The following is a 24735-nucleotide window of genomic DNA, read 5'->3' as shown; positions in this document are numbered from 1 at the left end:
AATTTTGTGTGCAAAATGCGCAATGCCCCTTTAAATTTCAAATCTTCTCATGCTGATGCAATCTGAACCAAAATGACAGTGACACTCTTTAACTCTTTGAAGCATGAAGGCAATAAGCAGACGGGGCCTTGAGGGGAAAATATAAGTGATAACTGAGTGACGGCTTGTTAGACTGAAGGATACCGTGAAGAGCAGCAACACCACGATGAAGAAAATGTAAGGTCCCCCATTCGACAAATTTCAAATGTCTTTTTCTGTGTCTGTCTCTTTAGGCTTTTTTCATTCTTCCACAAGTGAAGACAACGTCAGCATTTTCTGACAGTTTATCCAGAAACTAAAGAGATAAAGAAAAAGCATACAAAACAAATACAAACAGGTGACAAATTCAAGTAAAATTCTGATGGGAGTGGTCCTTCTCAGCAATGCCCCCATCTAACAGGTATGAGGTTACACTGAATGCTATAATGAGGATGAAAAGCATGCGAATCATATGCTATGGCCTTCAAATTCACCAAACTTTTGACAGCGCTCTCCACCATCATCATCAAAACACCAAATGAGGGATTTTTTGGGGATGGGGTGGGGGGGGGTTTATAGTGGTCCAACACCTCAATAAGACAATTTCTGTTGGTTTTTCCTTGTATGTACTCGTGTATCTGAGCACAAGAGATTTAGTCAGAATTTATGGATTGCCTCATATTCAGTATGTGTATTTTACACAGGAGAGCCACTGATTCCTCTCGGCTGCCACACATCAGCATAGGAAGCATTTTGCAGTTAAGTGCCATGCTCATGGGCACCACAGCAATCACTTTTGAGCATGTGCAACTTGTTCATCTTTCCTCTCCTGTGCCATAAAACTGCCTTGCGTGTGTTTATGCGTGCGCATGTTTGCAGAAGTGCCTCTCGGGGGAGCTTGCATCCAACTCTAAACGCTCACACTTGAAGGTTTGTTGCGCTCTTAGATCGTTTCCTTCCCTCAGATGACACACACACATTATCATACCGTGAGCTCATCTCTCTGGGCTTTCACTAAAGGCTTTTCATAGGTGCTACTCACACGCAGGAGAAATCTATTGCGCCGAAAGATGTGGTGCCAAGCGAGACTCGCGCCTGAAAGATAACCACTGTTCCAACGATTCACTGCTGCTTTGACAGGAGCCAAACACCCATCGCGTTTGCCAACATGCCTTCAGTTGCATGGAAAATTCAGGTTTAGAAATGTTGAGGAGTTCAGGACTTTCCTAGGGCCAAAGAAAACACTCGATTCATCACAGTGTCATGAAGCTGTACCACCAGAACAGCAAGTCACTAATGAATTCAAGCTTCAAAACCAGTGGAATGCCATTAAATAATTTAACTGGTCACAGGCCAACGTGTATTTGAATATCAAACTAACTGATATTTTACAGGTTAAAAGACTTAGTTCCTCTGGGAGTTAAACCTATGACTGGCTGACAGATGAAACAGTCCCGCATAAGGCTGCAGCTGATTGGCTGTTGGCAAGGCAACCAGTTCAAAGCCCTGGACCACCGGCACCAGAATGAACCAGGGCCTCTGAGACCACTATGGGATTTCACCCAAAAAACACACACTCTCTCTCTCTCTTTCTCTCTCTCTCTCTCTCTCTCACACACACACACACACACACACACTTTTCATTCACGGATCTCATTATTCATGCACCTCAGGTTCATGCGCACCTTGGGCCCTACAACTTGTCCTCACATCAAATCCCTCTTGTAAGTGAGGGCCAGAGAGTGTCACCACTCTCGTTTTTATCAGGGGTAGCTGGCAGCCACACAGGCAGGCAGAGAGGTACCCCGGCCCCGGCAGCAGAGGAACTGGGTGCTCTGCAGCCCCGAGCACCAGCACACTGACCCACATCTCTCCACCTCCACAGGATTCTTTCGAAATACACCATCCACCTCTGCATACCAGGAGGAAAAACAACATGTCTCCTGTCTTTTTAGTGACAGTGAAGAGAAAGATCAATGGGTTTCTTAACAGAGCTGAGCATCCACACACTGTGAAAGCATGAGTAAACGGTCACATGCATTTGCCAGATGTTAATACAAAATGGTTAATTATGGTTACTAAGGGGCTGTGTTAAGAATTAAGTGATGGTTAGATTTAATTTAAATTATTTATGTGCCATGAGGGAAAGTTGTTGAGCTTAAAAGTGATGGTAAAAAATTATTTATTCTAATGTACTAGGCATAAATGTGTGCATTTTTTCTCAGTTATATTTTACTGCAATACATCTACACTACTACAAGGACCTTGAGTCCTTGATGTGCAACATTAGGATGTACAACCACCTGTGCCCCTTTCTGTTTTGTGAGGCAAGTTTCTCAATTGTCAGTCATTCCTGTTGGCTACAGCTGGCAGATAACACTTAGACCTAACGGGAGATAACCACAAAATGTCACCGGAATACCAGCAAAGACACCATGACCCAATCAGACCTTCAATTACCATTTGCCCTTGAGCCGGATATGGACAAAGTTGGGGAGATACGCATGGATCTAACACTTCAGAGAGAGAGAAGTGGTCCATCTTGTCAGGACGCAGCATTATTACTTACGGTTTCCACTGGGGCTGCTTTCCTCCTCTTTTTTCCTTCTCTCCTCCTCGGGCTACAGATTCAAAACCGTCAGCTGTGTCATTGCGTCTTAGCGGGAATAATGCCTGGAATAAAAGTGAAGGGAGCTACAGGTTGCAGCGCACACTCAATCGACGACGTGATCCGGGCTGCGGATGACACCCGGCGGATGTCACTTCACTCCAACCGGAGGGGAAAATCTCAGGAGATCCTAGAGACCGGCCTGTTGCTGATGCGCAATCCACATAGCACCGGGCCAAAGTTGTCAACGCGGCGCGTAATTACCGGCTTTGCGCCTCCAGAGCAGCGCACAGCGGAGCAGGCAGCTGCTGGCTGGCTTTGGAGACCAGGAGCGACAACAGCCGGCCGTCTGAGAGCGCGGCGGCATGGGATTGTGAGTGAAAGAAACTCTGGGATAAGACGCTACAGTCTCCTCATCGGCTCCAGTGGAGGTGGGAGGGAAACAGCGGGGTACCGGGTGTCGTGTCCGTGATGCAATGCGGGTGCCGCCAGTGCCATGGCCCGCAGTTTTCTCCTTGTGTGCAGAAATCCAGGCGCTCCGGTCATTATCTGCGGAGCCGCTGCGCACATTCGTCTTAATTAACGGCGATCGGGATTGTCTGCAAAGATAGGTGGAGGCTTGGACGGAGAAAAACAGAACATGTGTTTAGTATTCATGCTCTCTGTATTTATCTGCATCTCTCTCTCTCTCTCCCGCTCTCTCTCACTCTCTCCCTCCTCTCTCCTTGTGACAACACGCGCACGCGTGCACACTTTAAGGTCTAATATTAGGCGTCATGCGTCTTAATCATGGCACTCATAAACAGCTTAGGCGCAAATAGAAGAGGGCAGGGGCTCGGTCAATGTCCAGTGGTGGGGTGCGGGGTGAGCACGTGTTTCAGAGATGAGGATGGATGGTGCATTCCCCCATATTTTCTCTTATCCATGCCTTTGACAGCTATTATACCTCCTCGATCCCACCCCCCAGCAATTGAATTGGACCGTCACCGCGTACTCCAGCTGCGCCCCCCCGGCATAACACCCTGATGGATGACTGCATGCATCCGGGTGAAGACCGCTTGTTCACTTCTCCTTCTGGGTGATAAATACAGTGAGTATGGCTTTTAAACTAAGCTCTGGTGGCTAATCACATCGGTAGTGATTTCACCTTACAAAAAAACACACACCTGTTTAAATATATAAAAACAGCTTGGTCAAAATCCAGGTGTAGTTATTCCCAAAAAACGTTGCAAAACAAAAAAATAGGCTTGGATCTGTTCTTATGTGAAAAATAATGTGGTTTGCCAACAACCTTGGATACAGAGTTGTGGGTGTCTTAAATTCTAAAAACACTCTTTTGTAAGTCACGTATGTACATTATATCAGACAGAGAAGTCAACACACACAGGCTACACAACCACAAACCTCACACACGCCCACATGCTGTATGTGGGCTGTGTAGCTCCCTCTGACATCAATTTTGTGACTTATATGAACTCAAGCTGCTACTTCTATTGGCCAGAGCAAACCCTGACAAAAAAGTAAATAGCCTCCAGCAGTAGCGGATATCAGCTGTGTAAATGGAGTCTTTCACAATAATAAATCATTAACCTTTTAGTCAGCAAGCATGCTGTCCCCTGAATGCTCCGAAAGACAACCCTGTCCAAACAAGAGGCAAAATAATCCCACTAATATCAATGAAATGCCACTCTCGGTGTATAACGTTTTGTCATGCTGCGCAGCAGGGAAGTTGGAGCGCATCCTGCTCTCGGGCTAGATAACACTCGCACTTCCCACTACTGAATAAGAAGGTGGGAAATCAAGTGGTGAGAAGACAAAAAGGACACAAAGCTCCTCTTTATGAGCCACTGCAGTGGACACAGGGCATTTTTCCACCTGGCAAATCTCTTAATGGAACAAATGTGGACTCATCGGGAGAGGCCGAGCAGGGCATGGCTTTAAGCAGTGAGTAGTGCGCCTCAACTAATCAAAGTTTTACTTGTGAAGATAGTAGTGGAAGTGCTGTAACCCGAATAAGCTGGGCTTGTGGCACCTCAGTTTCAGTGTGTGTTCATGTGTTCGTCCAGGACTCCTGCTGCTCTGTATGGTAGCCTCTGAGGTGTGGGATGCTGAGACCAAACCTATACACTTTGTGTGTAATAGAGCCGCCAGGAGGGCTATGAATATTGTGGCAGAGTTGGAGAGTACACTGGTGAGGATATAACTGAATTTCTTTGCAATTAAGAGACAAAGTTTCCCCAAACATTTCTGTCTCCCTTCCTACTGCTGGGCTGATGTATCTGTTCCTTCTGTTTATCTGTTGTTACCTGTAGTCTCCCATCAGTCTGTCTCTCTGCTGTCCACCTGTTTGTCTGGCTCCTGTCACCTCTCTTCCTTGTCTCATCCTTGGCAGAAAGGCTGCAATAGCGTCATGACCCTCTCCACACCGGTTCAGCTACCCTGCACAGAGCTTCATGTAGCATCTTGGGAAAACAAATCAGTATGTGGGCGCATGTATGAGTCAAAAATCCTCTACCATAGTGGATTTATTGCTTGCTTACTTTTAATTTTAGCAGTTTACCTTGTTTTTAATAATTTCCTCTAAAGGCAGATTCCGTTGGCTCTCTTTTTCCATATATGTGTTACTGCAGCACCAGGAGAGGAGAGGAGACGTAGTTGCATCCCTGAGGCTTCTTATTGAAGGTGTGAAGGTTGTGAAGGCCCTGAGTCAGCCAGGATGCGGCACTTTATTGCTGCAGAGATTGGAGAACAACATCAACAACTACCTGCTCATTCTCACAGACCTTCAACTGAGTGTAAGAAGCTGTCATGGTTACAAACTGCATGCAAACAAGTGTATGAGCAGTCCCAGTAAGCACCGATTTGTCACTCAAAAGAAGTGTGCATGTCAAGGTTAAAATAGCTAGAAATTTAAGTAATAAGTTTCTGGGTGTCTTTAATACATATTACCATTTAGATGGATGTATTTCACTGTTAAGAGGATCCTAATTTACACTTAAATATAACCTACACGTCTAAATGCATTTTGACCTGCAAATGACCAAATAAAAGTTAACTGGGCTCAGTCTGTCTTTATCACTCACACACAAACAGAGCCAAGTAAAATTCATCAACATGTTAATGGAAGTTTGCACATAGTTACTGAAAACGTGTTGATGCGCTTCTCTCAGACTGGTCTGTATTAGATTCAGAGGCATTATCAGTTTCCTCTGGTGAGGAAATATCCTGATTTCTTGTAAATCTGTGGCTCTCTGAAACAACTGTTCCCTGGGAGTGATGATGTTATGTTGTGTGACCCCAAGCCTTCCTTCCTCCGGACAAGAAGATGATAGCAGTGCATACTTTCCGAATGAGACAGTTTTTCTCCAAAGTCACACAAGTGCAAGATGGTTGTCCTGTGATCAGGGTTTTACATTGTGTCCTCAAATTTGGGAAGTTAATTTGTGGAGTTGTCAAGAATCAGTGTTATTAAGAATACACGTTACCATCAAATAGAGAAATGTTTGAAATGTTGTCTCTTTTGTTTCCATGTCTAGCCACCTTATCTCACTCTTGTTCATATTCTCTCTGTTCATTTTCAAAGCATCTTCATTGTTGTGTTTTATTTTTGGACCAGCAGGGGCCAGTGGTGAGTCCATCATTGTCTTGTGTTCCTCAAAGCTCCCAGAGTCTGAGCACAGTCCTGTTGAGATACAACCAACTGATCTCAGGCAAACTGGAGCAGTTCATGATTCACCTGGAAGACAGATGCACTTCCCAGTGACAGAAGAACAATTTCAGGCACCCATTATTCTTCATAAATGGGGGATCTACTGGTGCCTTAACAGCAGGACTGATCTGGATCTCCTAACCCTGCCTAAAAATTCTCATGTGTAAAAAGTCTACTTTCCTACATTGTGATATAGACTCACGTTCTTTAAGAGTAAAAAGCAGCACACCCATCTCTGCTGGACATGAAGAGAAACTACACCTGGACAAGTAGAGGGAAAAACTGCAGTATGGCTGCAATGATGAGCATCATGGACAAATGAATGTCTAACAGGAAGGAGGTTCTTTGTATCATTCTACCTAAGGCTAAGGATGCTTTAAATATTTAGGCCTGCAGAACCAATGCAGGCCTGCAAAGTAGCTTCTCTTTTTCAAATGTAGCTTACAGGCAGCTTCTCCAAGTCTCCACTGTATGTAAAATGACTAGAATCCAAATAATTGTTTTATGTTAGAGATAGTTCTCCAGCTTTACTACATGGCCAGAACCAAAATGTCAACTTGGTTGCTTGAATTCATGTTTTCAAGCCAAATTTGTCTCCTCCTTAATCAGTGGTACAAAAGTTTTCTTAAAGTGGTTATCACACTAGCAACACTAGACAGCCATTGCACATTAAATGACAAAATCATATAGAGGCTGCTTATCAAACGCACTTACTTCAGAATAATAAAGACAGGAAAATACTGCTATACCTTTCTGGTATGAATTTGGTAAGCAGATTATGTTTATTCTCATTGCACTTTTAGATCTTCTTTCTGTTTACATTTTTATATTAAAGTTTAGAATTGGCTGCAGCTGTGTATATATTAATTCATGTATTGCTTTATTTCAATTCAGGAAATCTAACTTAGGTTTCTTTGTTTATGTCTGTGTGTAAATGCCCAGATTTTTAATCTAAGAAATTTGTACAACACTATACATATAAGCTGTTTATGATGATACAAAATATTCGCAATATAATATGCAATAAACTGATGCATTACACCCATTATTATTACTCGTGTTATCTATTTAATTTGTTAGCTAGGTGGATAGTTTTAGGCTAGCCATTTGCGTATGCTAACTTATCAACAGATACATCCCAGGCGAAAACTGTGAGTGGATGAGTTAATTACAGGAAATAACGTCATTTTAAGCTCATTAGTAAACCCTTGTTACCTGTAAAAGGTGAGCCGGGCTGGGCACGGTTGGTCAGTACAGGTGAGTGCCGGCAGCATGGGGAGCTAATGCTAGTTTGAACGCTGGTAGACGTCACCATAGCTACAAAATTCTAGACGCTAGGCTATAGTGAGCACGTGCACTCGAAGGACTTTCAGTTGACGGCAGTGAGCTGAAGTTTTGAGCTGCAATTTCCGTTAACTTAACCGTCATGTCGGAGAAGGCTCCTCTTCTACATTATCGACTTACCACCAGCGCCAGTCCGGAGCCGAAAGATGTGTCGAAACACAGCAGGGCCAAGGCGGGCAGAAGCGGCCGACGGTCTGAGGACAGAACCGTCCGAAAGCTCGGAGTGGTGTTTGGAGTGGTCATACCAACTTTATTGTCCATGTTCAGTGTCGTTGTGTTTCTGCGAATTGGTGAGTAGGGGGGAGCAACCATATAAGTACAAAAAGAAACACTTGAAACTCCGGAAACATGGGTCATTCTGTTTGCCTCAGGCTGCTTTCAGTTGAGGAGTGTTTGCTAGCCATTTAAAGGCCGTGACCAAAGATTATCGAGTAATCTATTCATCCATTTTCTCGGTTAATGAGATTAGACATTTGTCTGTAAAATGTTATAAGATAGATAGATAGATAGATAAAAATGCCTTTTTATTTCCCACAGCCCAAGTTGACGTCGTTAAACATAACGTTTTGTCCGGCTAATACTCCAAAACTAAATGTTTGGCGTTTTTGTTTTAAAACATGGCTTAATCAATTAGTCAAATATAAAATTAGTTGCTTTGTCAGTTGACCAGTTGATTAACTGCTTGTTCCAGCTCTCACTGAAGTAGATACATTTATTTGGGTCTTGTAAAAATTCAAATGCAGTCGCAAGTAATTTCACTTCAGGAAGTATTTATTTTAACTTTACATGGCTTGTTTTTTCAAGAGCTGAAGCCAGAATTTTTCCTTATGGAATAAAATGTTGCTCAGAAATAGTAAATATCTAGCTTGTTGATAAAATGTTGCAAAGGTGTGGAAAATGCCCTGCCTAAGATAAGTATTAGGTTACCTTATTATCAAAAGACGTCTTCCTTCTTCTTGCAGGGTTTGTTGTGGGTCAAGCAGGGCTCTATCAGTCTATTGCCATGTTCCTGGTGGCCTACTTTATTATCACAATGACTGTGCTTTCTGTGTGCGCTATCTCTACCAATGGAGCTTTAGATGCTGGTGGTGCCTACTGTATCCTTTTAACAGCTGAAACACATTGTCGCTGTAACACCTTAGTTGTGTGTTTGTTTAGTTGTGTGATTAAGTCTGACCAATAGATTGACAAAAAATCTGCACAAATCTCCCTATGGTCTGCTTTTTCCACAGGTTTCCTCTTGGTAAGTGGTCATTGACCCTTAACTTTATTAATTGTGTGACATATTTAGTCCACTCTTGACTTGGTTTATTTGAATCTGGAGTCAGAAATTCCTCAACTAGGATCCCTAGACATGATCAGCCGAGCCCTGGGTCCAGAGTTTGGTGGCAGCATCGGAATCATGTTTTTCTTTGCCAATGTGTGTGGCAGTGCTCTCTATGTGTTGGGTCTGGTCGAGGCTATTATGTCTGCCTTTGGCATCCCAGAGGGTAAGGTCCATTAACACATGGTGAGACATCCAGGCATGTGAGAGTGCTCATATTAACCCGGTTTTACTGTCAATTCACAGAGGGTGCTACAGCTGTTGCAGGTCACCATCAGGTGTTGCCTTCAGGATACTGGTGGTCTGTGCTTTATGGCACTGTCCTTCTCTTCCTGTGTTTCATTGTCTGCTTGGTGAGATATATAAATACATTTTTCATTTTCCTTAATCTTTTTAAATTAAGATACATTTTTATTCATTTATCTTGGACTTATTTAAATGAAGGGAGTTTTGTGACCTATTTTCAGCTGTTTTACTAAATAAACAAATTTTTAGAATAAAATGACTCAAGTCTAAGCCTTGCTAGCTGCCCAAAGAGGCTACAGTGTTGCTTAAACCACACAATCACAAAAGTCGTTGGATAGATCCAATAACACATTCACCAGTTTTCTTGTAAAGAAAAACTTGGAACACATGACACAATCCAAATTTTGATTTTGTCCTGACTACAATTTTTAAAGGAAAAAAAAATGAAATTGACATAAGTACAATTGAATATTTTTCCCAAATGGTGGTCACCATGATCATTATGAGGACCATAAATATTCATTAGCAATTATTTTTTGCCAATAAGATGCCTTCTGTTAGAGAAAACCTGGACTGTAGTGGTGTGATGGTTAAAGTCAGAAGTTCATCAAATCTTTATCAATCATCACTGGTCCATATGCACCATGTTTGTTATCACAGGTGGGAGCCCACATCTATGCCAAAGCCACCTTTATCATTTTCATCATAGTCACAACAGTCCTGGCTTCCATTTTCATCAGTTTCTTCATTGTGGGGCCTGTTGTGGTGATTCTGCCAGATACTTCTGTTCTGAACAGCACCAGCCTGAGCATTGCCAATTATACTGGTTTCCGGCTCCACACCTTGGAGGTCAACCTATTGCGTAAGTGTTGGACATGTTGTCAAATGTAATGTAATGGATGCACATTTATAGGGTTTGAAAATCTCTCTAAACAATGTTGGACCTGTAGAAAAAGAACTTACAATATCAGCTGTTTAAGCAGAACAACAAAAAATAATTATTGGTTTTTGCTGTAGATCCCTGTTTGTACAGGTGATTCCTGATATGTATGAATGATCAAACTTCCTGTCACTCCCTTTAGCCAGTTACACAGTAGACTACACCACTGGTGCCATGATGAGTTTTGCCACAGTGTTTGCTGTCATGTTCAATGGCTGCACTGGAATAATGGCAGGCTCCAACATGTCAGGTAAGATGATGTCACAATAACTTCAATAGATAAATTGTGGAAAAAATGTGTACAACTTCAATAAGGAAGGAACCTGTAAATTTTCCCAGTTCAGGAGCTGGATCAAATAACAATCAAAACACAAATTCCATGACAGAATCTGCACCTCTTTTCTCAATCAGATGGTCTAGACTCATGTAACCCGAAACTAAGGATGCATTCATGTGGTCTCCCTCAACATGTGAAGTACAGACCTTTTTAAATTAAGTACAAAGTAGTTGCCCTTCAACAGCCAACAAAATATTGCTACCAGCTGTAAACTGGGACAGTTTTCATAATAACCCAGGTTTACATTATAATGTTAGATGAGACATTTGATTTAAGCACATGATTGACACTTTGTGGTCATGGTGATCAGATAAATAATAAATATATGTATTTCTATTTTTCTCAAATGTCCTTTGATTGACAGCAAATCCAGGCTGCTTGTGACGACAGGAATTATAATTTATGCCTGAGTTCCATCATTTTTTTTTTTTTTTTTTTTTTTTTTTTTTTTAAACACCTTCCAGTGGTGTTTTGTACTATTTACCAGTGACAAGTAACCATCTGGTAATTATACAATATGGCTGTGTGATATTTCCACAGTTGAAGAGAATCACCTGATTTTACTACGTAGCAACTGACCAGCACACAGTGGATTATGAGATACTGAGGGATGCACCAGTTTTATTCTTCAAACTTGGACAGAGAAAGGCTGCATTTCTCAGTAATATTTGGTGAGGGTGAGGGAAGTTTTAATTGGGATAGAAAATGATTTTGGTGGGTCCAGTCCCTGGTTTAAGATGCAATATGAGGTTTACTTATATGGGAAAGGCTGAACTTTGACAGAACTTCAATCAGGTGTCAGTAGATGTGGTTACTGTTTTTTTTTTTAAGAGCGAACTTCTGTTATGTGTTTTTCAGGTGACCTGAAAAACCCCAGCTATTCCATACCAAGAGGAACCCTTGCAGCTGTCCTTATAACTTTCATCACGTACAATCTGCTTAGCCTGCTGGCTGCATGGTCCTGTGACCGGTTAGTCACACGAATGCAGACACAGTCAAACACACTTAAATTGATCCTGCTGGAATATAAACAAAAGTTATAGGTACCATAGCGTCTGATCATCAAAATCAGCAGCATCAAAATCTGATGTGTAGAAAAAACTGCCCATGATGCTGTGGTCACGTAAATATTTAATGGTTTTATTCGACAGAAGTGGTTGCATCAAAGCACTTTTGCATATTTTTGCTGATTTTACTCAGATTTATTTAGTTTGCACACATATTAATCAAGTTAAAATAGTGCATTATAAACACAGTTAATCTGCTGAATCAATTATTTTGTACATTGTTGACTCATCTCTTATTTGGAATTTTATCCGTCGTTCTTAGTCACCTACTCCAAAGAGACTACAGCTTCCTGGGAGACATCAATATATGGCCGCCCCTGGTGACAGTTGGGATTTACTCCTCTACTATGTCTGCTGCCATGAGTAACCTGATAGGAGCCTCCAGGATCTTGTATGCCCTGTCCAAAGACAACCTGTTTGGTGAGATTCTTGAAAATGTGTGCTGCTGCCCAATTTTTTGGGAGAGCAGCAAATTATTTCTTGTTATTTGGCAGAGTGGGGTGTTAGCTGATGTGGCCTCTGACCATTTCTGTAGTGAGAGTGATTTAATTACTGATCTTGCTTGTTTAGGTTATGATCAGGGCTAAATAGTTGTTCCAGAGTATATGAGAGCATATCCAACTCCAGCTGGTCTTCTATAAAGCTGAGTCAACATTTTAATAATCAGCCATCTGTTGAAAGAGGCCTCCATCTCAAATGTGAGAAATTGACACTTGTTATTAATTTCATCATGCTTCGTTTTCCTACTGGAGGCATATTAATTTGGAAAGCATCATTTGACAACAGATGGCTTTCAGTGTTGACTTTCTCAGAAGAAAAAAATCCTTTCATTGTGTGTTTGGCTTAAGGACGAGCGCAGGATGACTCAGTTGTTTACCTGATTTAGGACCATGAGCAATAACGGACAGAGAGTGACTTTGATTTTGTTAATGTTATAAATCTCTACAGGTGGTGTCCTGGCTCTGGCAAGGAAAACATCTCGGAGTGGGAACCCCTGGGCCTCGGTGCTCGTCTCCTGGTTGCTCGTACAGGTAAGACACTTTCTACATTGTATACAAGGAGTTGTAATAATTTACCTGTGTGCATCAGGTTTAGAATAACTAACAGTTACTTCCTTTGCTCTTACTTTCATATTGATCTCCCACATGTGAGATTAGTGACCTAGTTCAAAATTATGGTTTGTGAAATGACTGTTTCACTAACCTCCAAACGGATATCTTTTATGGTTGCACATTGCACCCTAATCTCTTATGAATGAATGAAGATGACACACCAACAGATAGAACAATACAACATTAATGTTAAAAAGCAGGTGAAGATGAAAAATTAGAGCCTTTGACACCCTAATTGTTTGTCTTTACTTATTGTTTCCTTTTGCTTTTTGATTCTAATTTGTAAAAGTCATTTTCAGTAGTGGGGAAGATGACGTCTGAACATCGTTGCACTAATCCCATAATACACAATTACTGAAATTACATCACCTTTTACATTAGACTGAATATTACCACTGCTTTTTAGAGCTGGAGTCAAGGCAGATAAATTAACAGCTGATCATCTAAATAGATATCAGATCTGGATTGTCTGATCTTTCTCCTGCCACTCAGCTGTGCGAAACAATTTGTGCGTCATCGTGCTCACCTTTGGATTGGCTGAACATTTGTCAGGTCAACAGCACTAAAAGTTTGAAAGGTTTTGCCAGGGAGACAGAGCAGGGCACGGTCACTTTTACTCTAGTAAGTGAACTCTTCATTTCACCACCATACTATTTAGACTCAGAATATTAGCTAGATAGCAAGGTTTGTTAGATTTTATGTTGAGTGAAATTTTCAACAAAGTCATAGACATATGTAGTATAACTGTAGTTTAAACCAGTTAAGCTGTCTATCATTGTGGTTCATGTTGGGATCAATGGACTTCCAGGGATCTGAGACTTCTCATCTAGTCTAGATATAGGGAGCGTTTTTGTATTATGCACTTGTTCATTTTTATTGCTAGATGTATTACATATCTGAATTGTGTTTAAAAATTTCTAACATGAATGAGATCTAAGCAGCTCAAGATACCAAATATTGATTAGATATTTGTCACTAAAAGTATATTTTGTCAAATCCCTTTGAGCCTAATCTTTAGGAACTCTGGTTTATTATACAATTATTCTTTTAAGTGGTGCTTGAATATATATTGTAAGTCAAATGAATGTTCTTTATTCCTGCCACTAGGTGGTGCTGTTTGCTGGTAAATTGAATACCATAGCTGGAATTGTCACTATCTTCTTCTTGTTGGTCTATGCTGCTGTGAACCTGGCCTGTTTGGCTCTCGAATGGGCTTCTGCACCAAATTTCAGGTAAAGTGTAGGATATTGTAGTGAACTAAGCTTCCTGTTCTGGATTTTATCTACATAAAAACTTTTTTAAAAGTCTTTTTCATTCCATAGGATGTCATTCTCTTCTTTTTTTTTAATGTAGGCCCTCATTTCGTTGTTTTACCTGGCATACCTGTGCACTGGGCATCCTTGGCTGCCTGATCATGATGTTCCTGATCAGTGCCATTTACGCCTTCGCCAGTATAGCCTTTATGCTGCTTCTCTTGATGCTTATCCACTACCTTGGTCCCATCAGCAACTGGGGATACATCAGCCAGGCTCTCATCTTCCACCAGGTGCACAGTCACAAACAAACCGTCTTTCTCACATGAAGCGGTATTATTATGAAACCTTCCATGAATTGCTACATCATCACATTTCTGTTTCATCCTGTCTTTCATTCTCTCAGGTACGCAAGTACCTGTTGATGTTGGATGTTCGTAAAGACCATGTGAAATTCTGGAGGCCCCAGGTGCTGCTGATGGTAGCAAATCCTCGCAGCTGTACAGGTCTCATGACTTTCATTAATGACCTAAAGAAGAGTGGCCTCTATGTACTGGGACATGTGAAGCTGGGTTTACTAGGTAATAATTTTGTTGGTAGGATGCAGACATATATTACTGGATTGGTGTTAAACCCAAAATTGACATTTTTAGTACTACACCCTCTGTAAGCTTTAAAGCTATTGAAGGCTGTTTAAAAGTTGATAGTTAGACCTTTTGATAAGAACAATAGACATGGTGAGCTTGAAGTAATTTAATTTGCAATGATTTCTAATGCTGACAAGGTTTCACACTGAGGTAACTCACAACAAATAAACACATTCTGCTCCTGAAGTAATGAGATGGTTCTCTTCTCTTTCTGCAGATGGGTTGCCTTCTGATCCTTTGCAGAGTCATTATGACTCCTGGCTGTCTCTAGTGGATCATCTAAACATCAAGGCATTTGTCAACCTTACCTTGGCTGATTCTGTCCAACACGGAGTTCAGAACCTGCTTTTCATTACAGGATTTGGTAGGCAAGTTTACCTTATTGCTGTGCAATGATGATAATGATGATGTCAGTTTTCCATTATTGAACTATGATAATGTTTTACCTTATGGTTTTTATTCAAAATACATATTTTGTATATGTATATGTTTGCATCTAGGTGGAATGAGGCCAAACACCATTGTCTTGGGTTTCTATGATGACTGCACCCCTCAAGACCATCTCCAAGGTAAAATTCTTGTGTCTACAAGCCATGGCTTGGATGTAGTCTGTCCAACCACAGACCCTGGAGAACAGCGGGCCCCCTTCTTCCCCAGTGTGCGGGGTGCTGGGGAAGCCAAAAATCTTCAGGAAGAAGAGTATGTGTCAGTGATCGCTGATGCTGTAAAAATGGGGAAGAATGTGACATTGGCTCGTTACTTCAACCAGTTCAACCGGGAAGAGGTGTTGGGGTCAGGAAGAAAGATTAGAGGTCATCAAAGCATGACAGGGCCATTTGTTGATGTGTGGCCTCTGAATCTGCTACGACCAGACAGCAGTGGCTATGTCGACATCTGCTCACTGTTCCTCTTGCAGCTGGCCTGCGTGCTTCAAGAGACCCGTGCCTGGAAACAGGCAAGGCTCCGCCTCTTCCTGTGTGTGGAGGCTGGTTGCAGTCTGCAGGAAGAGGAGGAGAAGAAGCTCAGGGTGATGCTAAAGGAGCTGAGAATCTCAGCTCAGGTTCAGATGGTGGCCTGGGACCAGGTGGTGGCGCTGCACTGGCAGAGACGAGGAGGAAAGGAGAGAGGGAATCTAGGAGAGTCTGCACAGAACAAGGAAAAGGTGGAGAAAGAAGAAGCTGAGAAGGAAGATGGTGTCCAAACGTTCCCCAATAATGCTGCTCAGCTTACAGATGAATACATCTGTGCTGTCAACGATCTGATTCACCGACATGGAGCCCCTAAGCCTGCTGTGCGTTTCCTGTATTTGCCACGTCCACCAGCAGACACAAATCGCTACTGTGCCTACCTGCATCAGGTGGACCTGTTGAGTCGAGACCTTGGCCCAACATTGCTCATTCATGGAGTCACTCCTGTGGTCACTACTGATCTCTAGATTTTTACCATCAACTCTTAATCCATAAATTATTCTGTTTCTGTATTGCTGCCACCAGTTTATTCACCTGATATTTAAGCTGTCAACCTCAGTATCAGACCTGGAACTGAGATCAGAGAGTCCTACCCAAATTTAGTATTTATACAGCTAATGCTTCCCTTACATTAGTAAAACACTATGAGATGGATCTGATGACCTTCAAATTGACTTCTGATATTGAGATTAGAGTGTTTTAGGCTGTTAAGTTATCACTTGGAGATGGCTCTGTAGTGGCATACAACTGCATAATTTGCACATTTTGTGGGGTGAAAGGAGGAAAAGTTTTTGCAGTTCCCTCCCTCAGTTAAAGTTGGTAAGAGTATTAGTTAATCCCATGCTCTTGCCTGTCCTTCCTTGTATTTATTAAAATGTTTGGGGACAGAGTTTCACCACCATTGTGACTTTTTGTTCGTGTTAATAGAAAAATAAATTGAATTGTTGTATCACCTCTGTATTTCTTAACTGCAGTTTAATTCATAATTGAACAGAGAAAGGCCATATGCTCATAAATAACTTTTCAATAGCTTCCTGTATTTTCTAGTTCAGTCTATTTAGAGCACGGTTGGGGCGTAACTGAGACTTGCCTGTTGAACACCTGAAGAGGGCGATATAGGCCCAGTATCATGGCTGTGGTGACTGTTGCTGTACCAAGTCTGAATTTACTAGGCTGTTGGTATACCATAGTAATAGTGCTAGTTGATAGATGTGCATCTGTACTTTTGGCACATGTAGGCTAGTCTGAGGTCAAATTATTTCCTGTTTGCAGTATCTTTATCTAAACTTGCGTATGCGTGAATGTGAGGCTGCTTCCTGTAACCTGTCTATCATCAGAATATCTGCATTTCTGTGCCTCGGTTGGAATGAAATTTGGTGTGCACATCACATGGGCAGATGAGAAGAAGCCTGCAGGTGCAAAAAAGCTCATGCAAAGCTCGTGTTTGATGGATAATAGTTGGTACTCACACAGTGCTGTCCCATTCCTCAAAGAATTTTAGTTCATGTGACTCCTTGACATCTTCACTGAGCTCACAGATGATATCAAAATTTCTAAGGATGCAGCACTTGGGGGTTTGAGTATTTGGTGTGCACATGCATATTCATGAATAACATTAAGATATTCATCAGATTTGACAGTATCATGAATGGGGTATGTTGAATCCCTAATTTCTAATGCTTAAAGAATAATCAATGTATTTGATTAAGTGTACAGAATAGAAGAGAGAGTCTTCCGTGACCGTGATGTCATCATTGTAAGAGGGTAGTCATTCCCCTGATTGGGACCTGACAGTGGTACTTGTTAAGGGCTGAAGATCTGGATGGATGTGCTGTGATGTGACGTGATGTTCAGCAGGCCTTCTGATGAGGTCAGTGCAGGGCCCATGGATGCTGACCACAGCAGAGAGAAGAACAGTTTTAAATTGTGGCAGCAACAAGATGATTGACTCTGAAGCCATGGCTAAATCTGAGTGGTTTAGATGAAAGAGTGATCACTGTCAGTGTATTGAGTTGGTAGCAGGGTAAAGTAAGAGAAGGAACATAGTCCTGATTAAACTTTTGCTAAGCTTCATTAGCGCATTCGTTCTAATGCGCTGAGAGCTACCTGAATGATTCAGTGTATCATTTGGCACAGGAACTGTGTGGTGGGCAATTGTGCGACTGTACTTAATGACAGAGAGTCAACGTCATCTGTGGCATATGTCACGTTTGGTTAGATCGAATTCCATGAGTTTGTATAGAGGAGTATTGACACCCACCTACACATCACTGACAAACTGCATGTGGGAGGAAGTGTGTTCACAGATGGAGGAAGATTGGGCTCCAAGTACTATTAAGGGATACCACATTCACAGATGATGATGATGACGATGAAACATGGGCATCTAAGATGTAATGTAATGTAATCTCTATACATTTTTAAGTGCCGACTTTATTTGGAAATCACGAAAAAGCAACAGTGCACTGGTAGATATACCCAAAATGTAAGGGCAGTTTTGGTCTCAGATTTGGCATTATCTTTCTCTTCTGCTTAAGCCAACAAGTGGAAACATGCAAGGACTGAATCACTTCCGACTGGGGATTGGCGTAGAGAAGGAGATTTGCTGATGCAGGAAAGGCGTAATTAACTATGAATATTAAAAAATACTGAGGTCCTCTGCTAGGCCCATGTTTTGTGAAAGAGGAGGTAGTGTTACAGGTACTAAAGGTGTTAGTTCCCTTTGAGGATAAGTATTTTTTTTCTGAAATCAAATGGACAATATAAGATATTAAATGTAAATAATTGGAACATTTGTTTTGATTTAAGACAGTTATAAATATTTAGAGACTGGAGATGGAAAATTACCTTGTCTATATTCAAGCCCACAGTATCTATCTGAGGTAGTTGAGAAAGAAGTGTTACCTGTGTCCATATGTCAATTTTCTGCTCAGTTCCAGTTTTGAAGGGGAATATGCTGGCTACCTTTTATCAATAAACTTTAGACGGCTTCATTTCATTTTGATGACACTGATTAACCTTAGCCACTGAAAGTGCATTTATGCAGTCCACATGTATCACCATCATCATCAGTAACGCAGTTCGAGGTGTGAAGTGGTGCTTGTTATCTGCTGACTAATACCTTTAATACCATATATAGTAGGATTTTCACACAGTCTTGATTTGGAAATAATTCTGATCTGCACGTTATCATCAAACACCCACCAATCAATGGCAGGAATTGAGCCTTAAGAGGGGCATGGACATCCTGTCACCTGCCCCCTGGGATCATCTGTGAATTGGGGTCACGCAGGAAATGTAATCTTTTGAGAAATGATCAGAATGCCAGACAGACATAAGAGTGGAATTCCTGTGGGAGTAATGTGACTAAAAACAAGTATCACAAAAAGTAATAAATCAGCATCAGTGAAAATTGAAGATTATATTGATTAATCCTTCCTAACATCACTTTGTCACAAGAAGAATAATAAAGCACTTGTCTGTACTGCACATCCTTTCTGGAATATTATATAATATTATCCAATAAATAGTGTTTTACTGATCACACAACTTGGCTGATTTAGTATCCTTAGCACACTGTGGCAGATAAGATTAATTTAGCCACATAATTTCTGTGCTTAACCTTAAGCAAAAAACATTATTATGTGAATGTGATATGTGATTTTATTGGCATGAGAAGGTCGGGCATGATACAGCTCATCTAATTGGCTTGAATCAACTTTTCAATAAGGTGTGATTCTCTCATTTGTTTAACACCCTCTAATGTTTGTTGTAGACTTGAATTACAGTTCTAATGTTAACATATTAAGGCTAATAGGCTCTCTATGAAAGAGTATTTAGCAATTTACGTGTATTAATAGCTCAATCACCTATGTCTTTCTTTGTAAAGAACTTTTCTGGGAAAATCCAAACAATGTTGCAATGTTTGTGCTTGTCCCCAAGTGCCTTTCTTCTGCTCCCCTATAGCGCTGACAGTGTGCAACAGTAGCTAACATTAGCTTAGAAATGGAGCAGCCACTGGTTTTGGGAATGAATGTGGAACCTTTAAAGATGGGGATTTTGGAGGGAATGTTTGCTCAGTTGACAGACGTCTTAGACTAGTTCTGGTGGTTGCCACTTGCTCATTCCACCTAAGTGCTACCCAGCACAGCCAGTCACTCGGACCCAAAACCTTTGCCCCAATTGGTTTTGTGTAGTTCCTTGACTAACAAAACGTTTGCAAGCAGTAAAACTAATATTTCTTACTTCCACACTCCACTATGTATTAGCTGTCACCTTGGTATGAAAAACAACCTGGCTAATGCAGTTTCTCACTGGCGGTCGTTTGGTGGCGGTGGGCAACAGCTACAATGTAGAGAGATAACGCCATCTGTGTCATACATTTCCGGCAGAATTCCATGAGTTTTCATATAGGAGTACTGACACCCGCCTACTCATCACTGACTGCATGTGGGAGGGAGTGTGTTCACAGACAGAGGCAGCCTGGGCTCTAAGTTCTATAAAGGGATACCACGTTGACTGTCAGGCAAGTAACCTAGACGCCTGCTAAAATATGAAGCACTGAATACGACATACAGCAGTCCTGCTCTCCTTCCTACACAAAGTAAAATGTTGAACTCACAAAAAAAAAATTTACTCATATTTTCTGAACAGTCCTACGTGTCAGTTTGAGGGTGATCCCTCCATGCTCACAGGATGAAGGGAGTGAATCACTTCCGACTGTTTGGCTGTGGGATGGAGAGTTGCTGATGTGTGAAGAGCTGTCACTTATTAACCAAAAAAAGAGACCATATCTGTCTGTGGACCTTTATTAGGTACTTTTGTTGAATGGTACAAAACAGTATTGACAGTTATTTTTTTGTTGAATGGGGGATGCATTAGTGCCCACTTGACAGAGAGTGGGCGGTAATGCAAGTGTTTTATCTTCAATAAAAAGGACAATGTGTTTATGGAAATTCTCAATTAAAGGCAGCTGTACTGACACACATTCAGCAGGCATCAGCAGCTCTGGTGCATTTTCTAAAATAGACAATATATAACATGGGAAATTAGTTTTTCAAATTGCCATATAACTGAATGACTGTTTGATGTCCTGTTTGATTTTCAGGCAAACACTATTTAACATACAGTATCTAACTTTTAGAAAAAAGTTATCTAACCTGGTGCCATGTATCAAGGCTGAGTCCTTGGCCCAGATTCAAACCCAGCCTAGGCCTTTTGCTGCATGTCACTCCCCGTCTCCTGCCTTTCCCCGCTTCTCTCTACTGCTACTATCTAATAAGGCAGAAATGCCCCCAAAAAACAGTGTTTTTAAATGCTCCTGAAACATCAGATAAAACCGCATGTTAATTGCTTGTACACAGACTTTAAAAAAAAAATACAGGAACACTGACAAATCACAGCAAAGTAGGAGCTATGAGAGCAAGAATGATAATGACCTGTGTCTTTTTAAGCAGTGCTTAGTAAGCTGTCATAAAAAAGTGGACCCTTATGGAGAAAAAATCAAGAGCTGAACGTTTCCTTGTGAATCAAACATACTCAGAGCTGCAGGGATGATGAGATCTTTTGACATTTTTTCTCTTCAAAATTCAGTCTTTAGCAATCTGTTGGCTTTGATTTGAGATAGTCAGTCTGATTATCTCCCTGTTGGCTTAATTTGCTGAGATTTTCACATTTCAAATTTTTCAATTCTCCTTGTACAGCCAGAGGTGATGTACAGGAAATGAGTTATGTATTCCATATAATTAAGGAGTGAAAGCAAATGGAGTGGAATAATGATCATGTTTTGCTGGAGGGTACTAGCGGAAAGACATTGTTTGTCACATAGTCATGTGCTGCTTTAGTGTTTTTCTGATCAGCAGTATGTGCCTCAAACTCAAAATGGCTCAGTTGAGAGAGATTAAAATGTCAGCTTTGCCATCTGCTATCAGTCTACTGTCAGCGCTTTGGAAATCCAAAAGTGTTTTTGAAAATCTGTAACATGGCTGTAACTTTCTTGGCAAGAGGAAATACTTTAATGCAAGCATCCACCCACATACTGTAGTAGACTCAAATAATTAAGAGGCAGGCAACAAAGCTATTTAACTTGAACTGTTAAATACTGTTTTAAATAGATTATCCAGGTTTGAGTGTCTCCATGACGCTCAAACCTGGATTATTTTTTGTGTTTTCGTCATTGTTGCCCCCATGTGTCTAGTGCTATTGTGAGTCATCAGACATGATTTCAGTGTCATCAAAACATCTAGCAGTATGTTTCTAATTCATAAATATCCTTATCTGCTTCTTTTTCTTTAGTTTTGTCATCATGGCTCTGACAAGATGTATCTCCAGTTTCTGATTAACTGTCAGCTACATTTTTCCTCAAGTATGAGAAGCCCTGAGATGTAAAATAATGGTGTGTGGGAGCTGGCAGTAGTCCATCCCATAGTGCTACTAATATCTGTGGTCTGATGTGAAACTATCCCACATCATCTGCCTCTCCTCTCTGGATCTGTTCCAGTGACGTAGTTCAAACTGCTGTTACTGTGGAAATAGCACCACTTCATGTAAGAGTAGGAGGAAGACTGCAGACAGTTTTAGCTGGTGGGAGTGCGCGCTTCTTTCTCCTATTGTACGCACAACCTCTATATATATAGCTATTTGTGAACTAATGATAACACACATATTTGACCGCTAACCATATAATTAATGTCAGTTTTGTCACAATCTCAAAGTCCAACATATAATTTATATTCCTGTGAATTGGAGTGCCAGTTTTGTGGTATCCACTGGGGTATTAGAAGCTTCATTTTATGTTGTGTTGGTGGATTGTTTGACTGCTGACAGCAAGTTTTTATTCAGACTTTGCTAGTGGTACAAAAAATGAAATGACTATCAAGACGCCATGTCTCTATACAGTAGCTTATGGTTCACTTCAGTCCCATAGTGTGTAAAATGGAGCACTAACAAACCATACAAACACCAGTGTTACTCTTCTGAATGGGATATCTCTGAAATGCCTGGAAGGAATTCCTTCAAGCTCGCTTAGACTCAAGGACGATTTTATTTTGGTGGTCAAAGATAAGGCTGAACAGTTAATCAAAATGTTATCAAAATCGCACTATGGCTAAGTGCAATATCCAAATCCCAGGAGCTTCAGTTTTTAAGGGCAAAATGTGTCACAACATATCACTATAAATGACGCATTGTGGTGTTACATTTTTTTTCTGGGAAAATGAAATTCAAAAATTCCCACTGAAATTGTGACTCATGTCACACTATATGTCAAAATAGTTGCAATAGGATTTTTTTGTGTATCGTTCAGCCCTGGTCAGGAACACATGGGGAGAATTTCATTACATTCGGCACAAACATATTTGAAGCTTATGTCTACTGTCATGGCTGCAACTTTGTGTTCTATCAAAATCAGCTTTATTGGCCAAGCATATAGTCGACAATCAGAAGAACAAGAACAACAGAGCTAAACCAAATCAAGTCAAATCAGTTTTATAAAATTTTTAACTATCTATCTATTTGGCTATTTATCCCACGTGACTGTGTGAGTGGAAGAGGATGTGACTAGGGAATGGGAGTCTAAACATGTGTGCATCCTACTTGTTTTTGGGGCTACACATGCTTGGCATGTTCGTCTGCTTTCTCACCTTTTCCTTTTGCATTGGCTCAGCCTGACGCAGAGCACAAGGCAACCAGCACCCATCAAAGCTGGCTGATTCTTTCTGCCATCTGGTGCTTTGTTCCTTATGTGGAAACTTGTTTTCCAATGCAAGTATAGATCACACTACAGACTCGGATCCATCTGTGGTCCCAGACATTGAATTAGATGTTGAAGGAATCAAGACAACAACCATTTTGAGTGGCTTATTGTTGTCTTGTTTCAGCAATAAAGAATCAGAGTATTACCCACTCTGTACGTTATTATTTTATATATAAACAGCGTGTCACTTAATCAGGTTTTTTCAGTTTTATACATTTTGACAACTCTACTCATACAAACCATATATGTTTCTCTGTGGCTTTTTTCCAATTCTAACAGCTTGGAAAATCCTGCATTTACAGATAAATGCTAATGAGAGGAAGAATTTGCATCTTGTTAAAAATGTGTGGTGATAATTTCTTACTGCCGATTCTTCTCTGCTAATGGCATCTGTTCCCAGAGCAGATGGTAAGACAGTGTCACAGTACCTCTCTAAATGTGTGAATGGAGGTCAGGAAAGTGAGAGATGTAATAATCAGTGTATCTCATTAGTGTGACAGAGTGGCACCAAGTGCGACTGGTTAAATACACTTATTTTTGGGTCATGCCCTATACCTCCTAGTTTATACTTCACATTTTAATCTTCTTTTGTGTCTTCTAAACACTTTGATAAATGCTATGTTGACTTATTTTTATGGCTTATGGCTCAGTGGTTAGTAATGGCTCCTGGATGACTCAATCCATACGTCTTTGTGTATCTCTGCTCTGTTTCCTCACACAGTCCAGAAATGCTGGTTAATTTGAGACGCCAAATCGCCTATAGGTGTGTGTAAAGTGGTTGTTGGTCTAAATGTGTTGGTGTTCCCCACCTCCCATTGTGAGCTGGGAAACACTCCAGCCCTTCACAACTCTGAACAGAATATGTGGATTTTGAATAAGGATAAAGGGAGGTATTGAAGATAGGATGAAGGATATTTGCTGGATCATTTTAAAGCAGTGAGTTTATTTTATGGAGCACTGTTGGTCACTGATGCAAAGTTCTCTCACGCAGACTAGCTCTGGATGTTCTGCATGTTGCAGAAGGTATCATTGATGTGCACTTACCTTTTAATTCACATAATACACATCAGCAATAGACCTGCAGCCTACTTAAACTGTAGTATAAATTTGCAGTAAAAGCAGATTGCCAAAATAAGGGCACACAGCGTAGCATTATTCCAAAGATTGCCACACCAGGTATAGACATTGCTGTGTCTTGACAAAAAAAAAACAAAAAAAACAAAAAAACAAATATCACTGGCCACAGAAATTTGACCAATGTCTCTTCTACATACTGAAACCCATTCAGAGTTTACCCTGGAATACAGCCAAAGTTCAAGTAAAAAATATTGGTAGCGTGAATAAAACATACAGTCTCCTCTAATCAGGGCTCTCAGTATCAACAATGGGACTATTTATTGGGGTGCATT

General features: G+C 40.9%; 3 protein-coding genes across 5 annotated transcripts in view; 2 read left to right on the top strand and 1 right to left on the bottom strand.

The window, feature by feature from the left end:
* Positions 1–2712, bottom strand: part of clcn2a (chloride channel, voltage-sensitive 2a) — a 42731-nt gene extending 40019 nt beyond the window's left edge. The window contains exon 1 of the mRNA XM_018676639.2: positions 2588–2712. The gene's annotated coding sequence lies outside the window, so the exon portion shown is untranslated. The remainder of the gene's footprint in view (positions 1–2587) is intronic.
* A 1572-nt stretch (positions 2713–4284) lies between these two features.
* On the top strand, positions 4285–7386 carry thpo (thrombopoietin). 2 transcript variants are annotated; one of them, XM_051070030.1, is made up of 5 exons: positions 4285–4570; positions 4693–4817; positions 5019–5105; positions 5257–5421; positions 6243–7386. In XM_051070030.1, exons 1-5 carry the CDS (start codon positions 4558–4560, stop codon positions 6387–6389), a joined length of 537 nt encoding a protein of 178 aa, XP_050925987.1. In that variant the 5' UTR covers positions 4285–4557; the 3' UTR covers positions 6390–7386. The 2 variants fall into 2 exon arrangements, with proteins under 2 accessions (XP_050925987.1, XP_018532163.1); XM_018676647.2 differs by having other exon boundaries at positions 4294–4570; positions 6246–7386.
* Positions 7387–7565: 179 nt separating this feature from the next.
* LOC108883461 (solute carrier family 12 member 9) lies at positions 7566–16646 on the top strand. 2 transcript variants are annotated; one of them, XM_051070028.1, is made up of 15 exons: positions 7566–7969; positions 8642–8776; positions 9032–9169; positions 9250–9356; positions 9910–10111; positions 10332–10439; positions 11385–11496; positions 11856–12013; positions 12542–12624; positions 13813–13937; positions 14059–14251; positions 14365–14539; positions 14823–14969; positions 15106–15174; positions 15522–15878. In XM_051070028.1, exons 1-15 carry the CDS (start codon positions 7762–7764, stop codon positions 15785–15787), a joined length of 2226 nt encoding a protein of 741 aa, XP_050925985.1. In that variant the 5' UTR covers positions 7566–7761; the 3' UTR covers positions 15788–15878. The 2 variants fall into 2 exon arrangements, with proteins under 2 accessions (XP_050925985.1, XP_018532156.1); XM_018676640.2 differs by having other exon boundaries at positions 15106–16646.
* The last annotated feature ends 8089 nt before the right edge of the window (positions 16647–24735 follow it).

The sequence above is a fragment of the Lates calcarifer genome, linkage group LG4 (assembly GCF_001640805.2).
Source record: "Lates calcarifer isolate ASB-BC8 linkage group LG4, TLL_Latcal_v3, whole genome shotgun sequence".
Classification (NCBI taxonomy): Eukaryota; Metazoa; Chordata; class Actinopteri; family Centropomidae; genus Lates; species Lates calcarifer.
This window is presented reverse-complemented; position numbering and strand designations above follow the sequence as displayed.

Bases quoted from the DNA above. Each gene is read 5' to 3' on its own strand.
- thpo (XM_051070030.1), top strand. The intron at 5,106-5,256 runs GTATGTGGGCGC...GTGTTACTGCAG, and splicing joins CATCTTGGGAAAACAAATCA to CACCAGGAGAGGAGAGGAGA. The intron at 5,422-6,242 runs GTAAGAAGCTGT...TTTTTGGACCAG, and splicing joins TCACAGACCTTCAACTGAGT to CAGGGGCCAGTGGTGAGTCC.
- LOC108883461 (XM_018676640.2), top strand. From the start codon at position 7,762: ATGTCGGAGAAGGCTCCTCTTCTACATTATCGACTTACCACCAGCGCC. The intron at 14,252-14,364 runs GTGCACAGTCAC...TCATTCTCTCAG, and splicing joins AGGCTCTCATCTTCCACCAG to GTACGCAAGTACCTGTTGAT. The intron at 14,540-14,822 runs GTAATAATTTTG...CTCTTTCTGCAG, and splicing joins TGTGAAGCTGGGTTTACTAG to ATGGGTTGCCTTCTGATCCT.